The sequence below is a fragment of the Hakea prostrata genome, chromosome 2, assembly GCF_041222555.1.
Source record: "Hakea prostrata isolate BN-2017 chromosome 2, UWA_Hpros_2, whole genome shotgun sequence".
Taxonomy (NCBI): domain Eukaryota; kingdom Viridiplantae; phylum Streptophyta; class Magnoliopsida; order Proteales; family Proteaceae; genus Hakea; species Hakea prostrata.
In genome coordinates, this window is record NC_142601.1 from 47886293 (window position 1) to 47900323 (window position 14031).

The 14031-nt window shown below is 36.9% G+C and overlaps 2 protein-coding genes across 5 annotated transcripts in view; both read right to left on the reverse strand.

Moving 5' to 3' along the window:
* LOC149024566 (UDP-glucose 4-epimerase GEPI48-like) lies at nucleotides 1-11671 on the reverse strand. Its single transcript, XM_089144803.1, has 9 exons — nucleotides 7981-11671; nucleotides 7368-7417; nucleotides 6870-7005; nucleotides 6483-6584; nucleotides 6109-6336; nucleotides 2324-2402; nucleotides 1260-1342; nucleotides 882-973; nucleotides 1-542 (listed from the first exon to the last, which is right to left on the reverse strand). The coding sequence occupies exons 1-9, from the start codon at nucleotides 8161-8163 to the stop codon at nucleotides 449-451; spliced, it is 1047 nt and encodes a 348-aa protein (XP_089000929.1). The 5' UTR covers nucleotides 8164-11671; the 3' UTR covers nucleotides 1-448.
* The window catches only part of LOC149024567 (Pentatricopeptide repeat (PPR) superfamily protein), a 21196-nt gene continuing 14546 nt past the window's right edge, over nucleotides 7382-14031 (reverse strand). Inside the window, exons 12-14 of one of the 4 annotated variants that reach the window (XR_016171658.1) lie at nucleotides 13206-13297; nucleotides 11757-11851; nucleotides 7382-7417 (exon numbers count right to left, since the gene is read on the reverse strand). Coding sequence is in view for 3 of the 4 variants with exons in the window: in XM_089144799.1 (XP_089000925.1) it covers nucleotides 12653-12755; nucleotides 13206-13297 (195 nt within the window). In the remaining variant the exon portion in view is untranslated. Of the gene's footprint in view, nucleotides 7418-11756; nucleotides 11852-11987; nucleotides 12822-13205; nucleotides 13298-14031 lie in introns of those variants that run through there. The other 3 variants (XM_089144799.1, XM_089144800.1, XM_089144801.1) reach the window with 3 other exon arrangements.

Sequence of the window (14031 nt, forward strand, 5' to 3'; positions counted from 1 at the left end):
ATAAAAAAAATGCTGAGTACCATCCAAACTGTCTAAAAACATATAAGATATTATCTGAATATAATAGTATATAAATATATGGTATTGCTACAATCCGACCCAAATTTGATTTGTTTACACCCCTAAGAGGTTGTTGTAGGTGGAGAATAAACACAAGATGCAGCTTACAAAATCTTCATCTGAACTTTCCCTAGGCTCCTAAATAATAAGATGATTACATTTAAGATTGAATAGCTCATCACTACATTATTCCAACATAAGGATTTAAATTAAGCTGGTATCATAAATATCTGATAAACCACAGATACAGTGATGGGTTAAAAGGGAGGGAAAGAACTAAACAATAAATAGGTCAGACTAAAGGTAGGATTGCTACAATATCTGGGCACTGTTAAGCTACCATTATGTACCGATGAGTTCAACATAGAGGTGCATAACCATATGCCGATCAAATAGCAGACTCTGAAGTTGAATAGCCATATGGGTTTTCGCTGGCCCATTTCCACTGATCTTGACACATCTCATCAATCCCATACTTTGGTCTGCAAGTGATATTATTGAAAAGAAAGACGGTGAGATTAGAAAAAGAAGCATTCTACATCAGGTAAAAAGAATCCAGGTGCATAATTGAGCATAGAAACATGTTCATGTGGCCTACAAATTACTGGAACTCCACTCAACAGGCCAAATCATAATATAGCATAAACTAGAATGGGCAAAACCCTCTAGTCAGTTTGAATGTGAGTTTGGACTGTTTTTTACAGGGAGACGAACCCAAACACCAGATGTCCAACTTCTTCAAAAGTATATGTTCAGTATCCAACACAAATGAATTCTTGACGAAATTTTTTTCAATATCGGCTTTGCATCTTTAGACTTACTTCCAGTTTAGCTCACGCTTTGCCTTCTCCATAGATGCATAAACAATATCAATGTCGCCAGGTCGTCGCTTGGACATAACCAGTGGGATTTTCTGAAATGGGAAAAGGATTACATGTCAGACCAACAAAAAGCATGCAAGACCATGATAAATATGCTAATCCATCAGTAGGAGAAAAATTAAAGCCTGAAAGTAAGTCAAAAGAATTGTGAAAACTAATCCACCAGTGGGAGAAAAATAAAATTCAAACAAGAGAGAACGTTCTGCTTATTTGGATGGAGAGACCCAACCCTGGAAAAAAAAAAGTAAGTTTTGAATAGGAAGAAATAAATTCTTCTCTTTTTATAATAGATAAGGTGAAACTATATTTACTGGGTACCTTTCCGGAAGCCTTCTCAAATGCAGCAACCATCTCCAACACAGACGTTCCCTTTCCAGTTCCTAAATTATAGACTTCACAACCTGAAACATTAGCAGTCTCCATGAGGCAAGGCCAGTCTTGACTTTCAATTTTTAGTTCAAAAAAGGCAAATGATGTTATGCCTTACAAAGATTTTACAGACTATCTTCTTATGTCTACAATGATTTTACAGATGATATTATGTCTTACAATGACTTAATGACTAGAATGTGGTGGAAGCGTAAGCATTGAAAGTTTATCCAATGCAGTTCCAAAGTTTCCAATTTTAGTTTTACTTGAGCATTTCTTCTTTTGATTTTGTTTTCAGTTTCCTCTTTTGTTTACAATGTCTTTATCCTGTCTTTCCCTGACAGACGGTTTTCTGGCAATACTTCACACCCAACAAGAAGTAAGCTAATCTCTTCTTCCATTGCTTGTCAAAAGTAAGACCAAGCTAAAGGGCTTATTATCCTAGTTCAGAATAAGTTGTAGATTGCTTAAGAAATATTAGACTCCATATATTTATATGTGAGCTGATCCCGATTCACAAGCATAGTAAAAGAAAATGCAATCAACATTAAGTAGCAAGCTTAACAAAATCCCTCAATGGCCACGGATCCTGAAACTTTGCTGTTTTGACCCATAAAAATTTAAAATATCTTTAATAGTCAACTCATGTGCGACTATATCATATGATAATAACAGAACAGTGGTTTACACTTGATGACATCAGAATGGTGAGCACAATCATGCAAAGGAGGAGAACCATTTTTGTGGTTTCAGAACCAAGGTTGAATACCTGCTGTTATTTCAGTCAGACTAAAATATCCAAAATACCGAGATCATGCCATAATTTGGTATTTTCTGCCAAGTTTCGTGAGCTTTAGGCCAAATTAAGCATGAAACTTCATGGAACCCTATTTTAGGCTACATAAACATTTTTAAATGATCATGTTACAAAAATAGTTAGCTGTATTGGTGCTTCATATTTGCACCCTTGATGGGCAGTATATGGTCAGATAGAGAGACAGAAATGCACATACCTATGTTGGAATCAAATAGCTTTCTCAAGGCAGCAATATGTCCATCTGACAAGTCAACGACATGAATATAATCACGTACCTGAAAAGGAGGAGCATCAAAAGGTGTATTTTATATGGAAAACAGGAACAGAGAAAGAACAGAAGACAGAAACATATGAATTATGCAGTAAAAACTAAAAACTAAGCTTATGGTGTATAAATATCTATACCACATGTACAACAAAAAAGGAAAGGGCATAAAAAGATGGAAAAGATTAAAAGAGAGCAAATTAAGCAACAAAAGAGGCCATAAAACAGATGAAAATCCAACTTCATTCACTTCATATGGTTGCAGGATGTCAATTAGAGACTGAAACAGAGAAGGGGAAGGAGAAGAAGCCAGGAGACAATTCACATGAATTGTGAAGGCCATATCATACAAACAGAGACATGGGTAGAGGGAGTTAGATTCCAGAAAGGAAAAAAAGGACCAGACAATAAATAACATGACCCTTGTCATGTTGCTACTCCCAAAAGTTACTTCCTGTCCCGTTTTGCTCTTCTAGCCTTACTCTAACACTCTCCCTCAAGCTAGAACGTAGATATTGATCATCCCTAGCTTATTACAAATATAATCACCTCTCACAGCTTATTCCTTTCCACTCTTTGTTAGTTGTTGTCCTATATGAACATGGCTAGGGAAATAAGTCCTTGATGGAGCTGCTCATGAAAAAAAGAAAAAAAAGAATCAACTTCAATTTACTTTTTGTGCTCATAAAACATAGGATTTGATGTGTATGGGCTCATCCAAGAATTGTCTTACCCATATCACCTCATAAGTGACATGTGCCATGGCTCAATACTTTAAATTGCACTGGGCCTGGCTACCATTGTTTGCTTCTTACTTTTCCATGACACAAGACTTCCTATAAATGTACAATACCCTATAGTTGACCTCGTCTCAACCTGTGATCTAGCCCAAGCTGCATTCATAAAACCCTACATTCATCCAAAGAAGATGATCTTTATACAGAAAACCACATATATTAGTTTCTTAGATATCTCAAAATTCGTATGACAACATCACAATGAATTGTCTCAGGAGCTGACAAATATTGTCTCACTACATTGACATAAAAGGCAATGTATGGTCAAATCACAGTCAAAATGATTAAACTTACCAACCAACCATCAATTTCTTTTAGTATCAACAAGAATTATTCTATTGTCAAACAAAAGCTTCAAAGTAGGATTCATGGGGGTATTTAGTGGTTTAGATTGTAGTTTCAGAGTAAATCAAGTACATATGTTCAAGGGGAAATCCCTCTCCTTGACCAAGCAACTCCACGCCCAAGAAATACTTGGGTCTGAAAATTGTTGGCACAAGTGTGCCTTCAACTTCTCAATGCCCAGAGAGTCGACTCCTGTAATAGCAGCACCATCGACATAAACCACAAAAAATATTCTTCTGGTACTAGAAAATCAAAAGAACATAGACTGATCACTCACACATTGAGTCAATCCAATTACTTGAACAAAATTGAAGTTAATTGACCAAAACAAGGTTTGAAGCTTTTTATCTCATCGAATCTTCAAACCAGAAAGTTACAGCATCAGGTGCTGTTGCCCCTGCAATGGAGATCCAAAATCCCTTCAAACCTGCAGCAATATCTCCTCCAAGAGTTGAAGGTATTCTCTGAACCACAGTAGCTTTGAACAGAAAGAGATTTGAGGATCTCCGGCTCTGATACCATGTGAATCAGATAGCACAAAAGGTAGAGAAGGAAACACAGAGAAGGCAAGAGGTATAAGAAGAAGAGAATCTGAGAACAGCCTAGGAGGTCACTTGTTTCTCTGTGAACCTCCAGCAGTTCAAATTTTGTTTATAGAGCCATGTATGATTACAACTCAATCTTCAGAACTCCAGAAATCTACTCAGAATTGAACTGTGCAAAGAAACTTTCCATTCTTGAGTTAATGCTAGCGCTAACTCGAGATCCTCTTTTATTTCGTTGGTTCTTTTCCAATTTTTCCCTTTAAAACTTAAAATTCCAATTCTACCAGTTTGTGTAATGTTGAGTCTAAGACTTCTACAGGCAATGTCCACATTCAGATCACCAAGATTAAGTTCAGACTTTCAAAGTTCAAATTGCATTTTACCTCTCGGGCTATCTTAGTCTATGTTTGTGCCAGGGAAAGATGAAATCTTACTAATGTTTCCCCTTTTACTGATCCAAAAGATGTCGCACGCTCGCTACATATGAAGAATGGATGCGTGATCCACTCTCAAGATATGATTGTGGAATAGTCTCCATTCTACCACTGTTGTCAATGTTATGTTTCAGTAAAAAGGGCAAATCTGGTGCCATAGGCTTCTTCTGCACAAGCAGGGTCTGAGGGGCAGTTTTCCAACAGAATCTTACCCCAAAATTTTTTGTTGGGAGGCTGTTTTGATGCCTTGAACTCGGGGCTACAACTGCGGTCCACCAACCATTGTGCCAAGCCCCGCCCCTTGTCAATGGTATGTTTCAAGCAACTGCAAAAGGTGTTTGAAATGATCTGTAGGAAAGTTTCTCTCAAGAGAAAAATTATCTCCAGCACATATGAGTTTTGTGAAAAATCATTCAACTGTAAGAATGTGACAGATTTTTGAATGAATTTTCAGCAGCTACAATGGCCTGATTGAAGAACTCCAGGCACATCAACCTCTTAACAATTACCCCTGGCCTGGTGCAGTTAAAGCAGCAACCGAGTTTTATGTTGTCATATACTTTCTTAGTCTATGCCTTAAATATTACTCTGCTAAAACTTGAAAGTCAATTTCTGGCTTACAAGAAAGTAACTTCTTTGAATGAACCTCCTCCAGTCTTCAATGTGCATTTAATACCTCCAAGGTGGAACCTACACCATATGTCCTAAGTCCCAAAGAAACAACTTTATAAGGATGAGATATTCAAGTTTAAAATTTTCTACAGAATTTCTGGACCAGTTGGACCAGCAAAAGCCTACCTGATTAGGTTGAAAGTACTAATTTGTCAAACTTCTGAGAAGCATAACTTTTGACTCAGATGGAATTACAGAAGCCACAATTCCTTTTCTGTGAGGGTCACCATTGCTCTACAGGGTATCCAATGCAAGAACAAAAAAAATTCAGCCCTATCCTAACTAAAGGGGTTGGCTAAATGGATCTTACCCGCAAAACAGCTCTATCTACAGACCATCCAATAATTTATTAATCAGACCACAAGTTTTCAAATTCGCATGTTTAAGGGGTGTACTGAGCCTCTGAAGTTTTGTGCATGATTTAGGATGCAGCTTTCCTGTATAATTTTTACTGACTTATTTGATTCCCGTCCAATCAACATCTTGAAGTTTATGAATTAACTGTCTGTATTGCTCATCTTTTAGGGTTTTCATTACCATAAAGATTCAACAGTTGCTAGCAGTAGAACGAAAAATAGTCCCATACTTTCTACTGCCATCAGACATGATTAGAGTACTACTGAATATCAGTGCAGAAGTAACACCTCCTACTCAACCCTAGCTTAATATTCACTCCAGAACAGACAATGCCAATGTTTCTGCCCAGGGTTTGCTGTTTCTTCATTCTGTAGAAGTTGTGCATATCCACTTACTGAGAACCAGAGAATTTATACTGAACCACCTAAGGTGCATGCACATGGGAATGCAGATTTTAACCCTTTTTGTATCCCAGAAAGTTGTATGAAATTAATTCAAGGAAATAAAATAAGATACTTTTATCTGATAGATCAAATAAAATAGTAACCTCAATATGATAAACATACCCCAGTACCATCCACCGTTTTGTAGTCATTTCCAAATACGGTCAGTTCAGATCTTCTGCCCACAGCAACTTGCTGTACAAAAGGCATAAGATTATTCGGGATTCCATGGGGATCTTCACCAATACATCCACTAGGATGAGCTCCAACTGGATTGAAATATCTAAGTAATATGACTTTCCATTCAGAGTCTGCACGATGGATATCCCTGCATATTTCTTCAGTGTAAAGCTGCGAAAATCAAACATAGAAGATACAGAAATGAGACAGATACCAGATGCACTTTTCACTCCTCTCTTCATCATGCACATATAGGCCTCACTTAAAGACTCTTTTTAAGTCCTACAAGCACTATAGAAAAGTTCCTGAATACATGCCTTGGTTCGGCCATATGGATTGGTTGCTGATATGGGAGAATCTTCTGTACATGGAACTTCCTTCGGCCATCCATACACGGTAGCAGATGATGAGAAAACAAACTGACATATTTTAAGAATGTCTAAGATTAGATGCTGATTGAAAGAACAAGACCATAATTTGGACATTAAGCATCAAAGGCAGAAGGTATTCTACTCAAGTGTCGATACTGTGAAAAAAGAGGGGGGGAGGGGGATCGTGCTGATTGAAGTGCAAAGATTCATTGAGCCAGCAGTCAACACAAGATTCAGATGAAAGTTGTATATGTATATTTGTGTTCCCCATGCCTAAAAGTCTGGGTTTATGGCAGAAGCTTTCCAAAACTTGATTTCAATAACAAGCCCTACCTTTTTGCACCCATGTGCACCCATGACTTCTAAAAGAGTAATTGTGCCAATAATGTTGTTATTATAGTAAAGCAATGGCTTCTCGACACTCTCACCAACAGCTTTCAACCCAGCAAAGTGAATAACAGCATCAAATCTACAGCATCAGTGGAAGAAAACTAGATGAAATTATTAGGTAATGAAAATATTAATATAAATCATAACGCAAGACTTTTCACATTCTCTAAAGAAAATATGCAGGACTGAACACAACTAGTCTTCTTTACAACAATCTTTGCATCTTCAAAAATAAAGATGAAAGCTGCTCAATAGAACTTCACTGAATGCATATTGACTCTGTATCAAGGACACAAATGCAGCCTCTGAGAGTTAAAATCCTTCAAGTGGGATATATAGATGAAGCTACATGGGAAAATGACTAATTGAAACAACTGAACAGCAATCAACGATCAAGAGAGAGAGAAGAAAAAAATCTGTTTCAGAAATAGGGCGACTTACTTTGTTGAAGCAAAAATTTTCTCCAGTGCCGGTCTGTCCCGTAGGTCAGTCTGGGAAGAAGCAGAATATTAGTAATTTAAAGCATTGCATGACGGATGCAAGTGAGATGAATTAGTAGTTGCAGACAAATCCACTTAAGATAAAGGTTAAAAACAGGTGGGTCTTTGAATTGGTAATAAGAATAACCCGGTAAGCCCCAAAGCATAATGATATGAAACTGGAAGGACTTGCAGCCACAAGAGGTACTATGAGAATTCAAGGGCGGGTCTCATCCAAACAGCGAAGCTCCTTCTATAACTTCCAATTCCGTTGTTCCATAACTTAAATATAAAGAGATTTATCATAATTTAGCATGCCCATCTTATAAAAACTTCAAAACTGTACATAAGGAGACAATGTGGTCTAGGCCCACAGAAAAAGAGGCGAGGCAAAAGACGAGAAGATATGGTTGAATTCAAATGTATCAAAAGCTATAGAACTAAAACCACAATGGTGGATCAAATATCCTCTGAAACCAGCAAAATACCTGAAACGCTGAACACAAACCAGAAATCCCACGAAGTATTTTTTTATTTTTTTATTAACACAGCAGGTTATTGAATTTGTTCCGTACCTTGTAAAAGATGAGATTCTTTCCAAATTCACCGGCGAGTTCTCTAACTCTATTAACGGCGATCTCAGAGGCATTATCGAGATTATCGACAATGGTGGCCCTGAACCCACAAAGCAAGAGTTGAAGAACAGTATGACTGCCGATGTACCCCGCACCACCTGTGACTAAAATGTTTTTCACCATGGCCGACAAATCAAAAATGTGACACGAAGTTCCCAACAGCGAAAATCATAGACCCAAAAGACCCAAGATCCGTGGAATGGAAGAGAATGGAAAGGAAACGAGAGGAATCCTTTAGAAGGCAAGTTCGCAAGAGCAACGACGAGTCGATTACAGAAGCGAAGAGGAGAGAAGGAAGGAGAATTTCTTAAAAATTTTGAAGTAGATTTCCCGTTCTGACGGTTTTCTAAATTAGAAACAGAGCGTGGATCTATCTAACAAGCGCAGACGGCTACAACCATACGTGTCAGAATTCTTGCAATAATACTCCATGTCTCCATGACTCCAACTCATCTCCAGTTCTCCCTCCACTATTAAGTTCTAACCTCCAAGATTTGGGTAGTTATTACTGAAGATGCCGATGTCACACCGTTCCTCAATCAACATGACGTGAACCTTCCAATGTCAAATTACATCCATACCCCTAGATTTGCTTAGTATTACTTTTACACCATCTGAATTTTATTGCCAACTAGAAACGTGGTTTAACGTTATATATTCGAAAAAAAACCTTTGTTACGAAACAATATGTAAATCTAAGTGGGTTACTTTTAATTTTCTCTCCTTTAAAAATAGTTTTTTGTATTAATTTTTTTCGAAAAATGAAAAAAAACAAAAAATACAGCCATGAAGGCATGAACTTCACATGAGCATGTATGTTTTGTAATATTCATACACTTATACCTTGTCACCGATTCTTATAAATGATTATAAATATGGTCAACCACATGTTAAGGACACAAGAATAACATGTTTGGCACAACTAGATATTATTATTTTTTTACAAAAGGAAATAATTTTTTTAATAATTAATTATTTAATAATATATTGATTGAGAGAAAGAGTATCGAGCCAGCTAATAGAAAGAGGAGATTATGGCTTGTTAATAGGACAAAGATGAGACAGATTATTAACAAGAAAAATAAACACTAAAAGCTTCACAACCATTGTGATGTGCATGAGTGTGATTTTATGCGACCTCATAATGGAAGACAGTTAGCTTTAGAATATGGAAAATTGGTGATAGATGCCTGGGCTTCCTGTGGTCATTTCAAGCAGTCGGTAGGCTCTGAAGTGTCTTTGAGGTAGAGGTTTCCTCTTGGTGGTTGGATTAAAGGGAACGTGGATGTTGCCTTTCTACGTAGGGGTGCGGATGTTCGCATTGGTGGTTTATTTCGCAATTCTGCGAGTCGTTTTATTGATGGTTTTGTTAAAAGGGTTCAATCAAGTTGTGTCCTTGAAGCAGAACTTGAAGCCATTTGCCAAGGTTTGGAGTTGGCGGTGAGTAGTCATCTCCTGCCACCACAATTGGAGTTAGATTCTTAGAAAGCAATAGAGCTTTTGGATCCATGTTGTGTGGATCGTGGGAGGTTTGGTCGTTTAGTTGAACGAATTGGTGTTTTGCTGCATAAGATGGTGAGTACGCGATGTGTATTATATTAGACATGCTGCTAATTGGATGTCTAAGTTTCCACTCGATTTTGAGTGCTCTTAGATATTCTTTTAGAATGTTCCCCACGGGTTGAAGGAGATCCTTCAGGCGGATTGTGATGTTGCTTCCTTTTAATTTCTCTTTTGAGTCCTTGACTCCATTATTTTATTATCGGGAAAAAAAATATCCTATATACCAAAAAAGAATAAAAAATAATCATAGACTAAGGCTGGGATTTGAATGAGGTCAACTGTTGTTTTCTTCAAATAAATTCAAACAGGTCGTAAGGTTCTTTTTTAGTATGATTTCCATTTTTCTAATTTTTATTTATATCTAAAAATGTTTTTGGATGCATTTGGTTTCATTCATGAAACTTGTTTCTATATACTTTTTAATGGAAAACACAAAAAGTAAAAAAGAGGTCAAGAGCTGCATTTGATTTTTCACCGAAAATAATTTTAGCTGTTTATAGGTTAATCTACACATGCTCCTAAACCCTAGAAGTGAGGGGAATTTTATCCAGTTTCAGAAAATAAATCATCAATTTTCTTGTGGATGCGTGACATATGTCTAACATTACATAAAAAAATTAAAATTTATTTACAAGTCATATTAAAGAATTGTAATCAAGTAAAAAAAAAAAATTTGATGTAACTTATAAATGGACGTCAACCTTTTGATGTGATATTAGGACACATATCACACATTCACAAGAAAATCAGAAATGAACGAAATATCAGTCCAAAAGTGAGTGGTAAAATTATAATTTGGTTGTGTTTTAGAGAAGTAACTTCTTCCATTTCTTTCTTTCATCAATCATACGAGTAACGAGATTAAGGCATCGATGTAGTTGGGAGAGATTTGAAGAGGAAAGAGTGTGATGGACAGCAAAATGCTTCAATCATTTTATGTTAATTTAAAGAACAAGACCCACAACAGAAGGAATAGGGGAGGAGGAAAGAAAGAGATTGATGAATCGGTATTGAAGATGGAGTTTATACTTAAAATCCGCCATTCACCCTGTCTTTACCTCTAACTATTTTTTTTTCTTTTTTTGGTACAAAGGGCTTTATTAAGCTGGGGGATCGGGATATTAATATGCCTCGGCGAGAGTTTGAACGTACAACTTCTTCACTAAGAGGTGTTGGTTTCAACCACTAGAACAGTTCTAACCATTTCTAAATGTAGTAGAAACTAACAAACGATGCAGTTTCCCCACTGTATTATTTTAGTTTCATAGAAAGATTTGTTTTTTCTTCTTCTTCTTCTGTCCGGTTTCTGTTACTTCTTTGTATTTTCTGCGTTAAACCATTGTTAATAATAGTATATAGAATCCTTTATATTTGGATACTTCAATTAGAATTGTACAGGGTTAGAAAATCAGTTTTAAGTTTGTCTTACCCTTGGTTTTTGTTTTTTCGCTCTTTGGTTTCTCCCTAATAAAACTCAACAAAAATTAGTTTCACTATTGTTGCGGTTTGAAGTTATTGAGATAGAAAATGGGTGAACAAAAGAATCCCTTCACCCTCCCTGGTAACTAATTTAATCTGATTTCTATAAAATTTCACTAGAAAAGATTTGTTTTTTTTTTCTTCTTTTCTTCTGGTTCGGTTTTTGTTCTTTTTATTTATTTTTATAGAATATAAAATCCTTTATTTTTGCATGCTTAATTCTTCTTGTACAGGGTTAGAAATATCAGTTTTAGGTCTTGCTCTTCCCTTGGTTTTTGTTTCTGAATCTCTGCAGCTTCTCCCTAGTAAAACTCAACAAGAATTAAGTTTCACCTTTGTTACGGTTTGACTGATGTTTGAGGTTATTAAGATAGAAAATGAATAAAGGAAGAAACCCTTCACCCTCCCTCCCCACCTGAATCCTATTTACACTCTACATGGTTGCCAATTTACCTAAATAATAATAATAATCTCTCCATGGCTGCCAAATGCATTTTCATTCCATATTTAATGACTAATGGGCGCCAAACGACTTAAATGTTTTTGTAAAAATTGACTTTGATTTTTGATCAAAAAAAAAAAAAAAAAAAAGATTTTCATTGATGATCATGTTATTAAATAGATAAAATTCAAAAATGAAAATGAAACCAAAAGAGAGGTTAAAGATATCTGACACTGAGAGGTGAGGACAGAAAAATCTCAAGCAATGCTCGTGCAACTTCTCTTGGCACCAAATGACCTCCTCATTCAGGGATTCCTAGTAACATTCCTGCATAATTAGAGCAGCTCAAACTGATCTTAACTATCTTACTATATTTGGCCACTTAAAGCAGAGAAGTAACTTTGCAAATTATCTTACTAACCTAACTCTGTGTGTGTCTGTGTGTTGGGGGGGGGGGGGGGGGATCTAATTGTTCATCAGAAATTGAAGTTGTGAATTGTGAAGCTTGACCTCAGTTGAGAGTTCAGTCCATGACACCCACTGATCACTGCCAGACATTGCTGGTGGAAGGGCAGCTATCTAATACGCCCCATTGACAATTCACCATGATGGATAAATGTGCATGAGATGGTTTTCAAATTCTTTCAGAGGGATATCAATCATATGAATCATTGAGTGCATCAGACCACAATGGAGTTCGACCATCTAGACCCACTTCTGCTGGAGCCAAAAGGAAGGACAAAAAAGAAAAAAAGAAAAAAAAGGAAGCCAACAACAAAATGTAGAAATTTGAACATAGATCCAATTGCATATAGAAAGAACCAGTTCATAATGAAGACCCAGTTCCACTGGCCATGCACTCTGAATTGCCTAACACCACTCCATAAAAATATCTACAATATGAGCACAAACTGAATCCGTAAACACTGAGTGGAGAGTAAGAACTTTAATTCATAATTTCTGTTCAGCCTCTGTTCGCCTTTTTTTTTTTTTTTTGGGGGGGGGGGGGGGTTGTTGGGCAACTCAATTCATATGGTTGCTGTTTGTTCACAAAAAGTGCCTGAAGGAGGCTGATCATTGATGAATAATATCATTTACAAGTAAATATTGACTACCATCTCACTATGATTAAGACAATACAACACGGAGATTGCATACTAGCTCGGGAGTCTGGCCAGTGCACCAATAAGTAAACTGCATTCTGATCCCCAAGCCTTTCCCATGGAATATCCTATGAGAAAATTCAACACCAGGTATGGCAGAATTTGAAGTGTCACAGACTGTCACCTGTCATTATCTATTGAGGAAGCAAAAGTGCAAGGGTTGGTACATAACCATCAGATGTGTTGAATGAGTTGTCATACACAATTCTTTGAAGAATCAAGACCGGATTGTCAGATCCAGGCAATATGTATTGGTTTTTAAAGGTGGGTTATGGTACTGGATTGTCAGATCCAGGCAATATGTATTGGTTTTTTAAGGCGGGTTATGGTACCAGATTGTCAGATCCAGGCAATATGTATTGGTTTTTTAAGGCGGGTTATGGCTGGATAGGAATCCAAATTGGAATAGAATCCATATCCACAGAAGCTGATTTTGCTTAAACCATGGTCATAAACCATCAGATAGCCACTGAAAGATTTGGATGTGTGTTTATATAAATCTGAGCCAAGAAAATTACCACAATATGTCCTCGATCTGTTCCACTGGCACTGGTTGAGAACTGAGAAGCCTCTCTGCTTCATCATTTGCCTCAGCTTGAATTCTCCATCTCTGCATGAATAAATGACCTTTTGAGTACCAGAACTGAAAGTGATGCAGATCCAGCGGCTAACTAGAGCTATTAAATTTGGCACTCATCTCTTAGAAGCCAAGGTGAATCCCCTTGGCCACTCGGCAGCAGTTCGACTCTTTAGTTCTTATCTTTTATCTTGGTGTTTAATTTTTCAGCTAGTGCAATTTCAGTGGCAGACATGTAAATACAGCCAATTTAAGTCAAGGACATGGTAGTCCCTCAATTATTTTAAATCAGGCCATGTTAGTCCCCTCATTCATTTTTAATGTCACTATTTTAATTGTTGTAAACAGCCCAAGATTTGGCTGATTGAGTCCTAGAAGTTGTGAAGTTGCTTAGTCCTTTTAGGAGTGTATGTAGTTGTTTTGAGTCCTGTTAGGAGTTGTTAGTTTTCTGAGTTTCACAAGGAATTGGTTATAGGCTGTTGAGCATTTATAGATTTGAGTTACAAACTCCTATGCAGAGTCTAGTTTAAGTCCTAAACCCATTATGACTAAATGTAAGCTTATTTACACCCACAATGCAACGGTAAGAAGACAGTTCAAAGTTTGTGCAATTTTCAGCCCTTGGCTGTTGTCTTTCTTTATGAGAACCTGACTCTGATGTTTCAACTGCCAAGCCTATCAAGGTCTGTTGGTGTTTCAAGTCCAATTGCCTTTAGGTTGAGAATTCAGCCTGTCATACACCTCCTCCACTAAAGCACAGCCAATCC

What these genes read in the sequence shown, in the direction of transcription:
- LOC149024566 (XM_089144803.1), bottom strand. Translation starts at nt 8,163, where the DNA reads ATGGTGAAAAACATTTTAGTCACAGGTGGTGCGGGGTACATCGGCAGT. An exon ending in AGAATCTCATCTTTTACAAG is followed by an intron (nt 7,418 to 7,980) that starts GTACGGAACAAA and finishes GCTTCTTCCCAG; the next exon opens with ACTGACCTACGGGACAGACC. An exon ending in AAAATTTTTGCTTCAACAAA is followed by an intron (nt 7,006 to 7,367) that starts GTAAGTCGCCCT and finishes CTGATGCTGTAG; the next exon opens with ATTTGATGCTGTTATTCACT.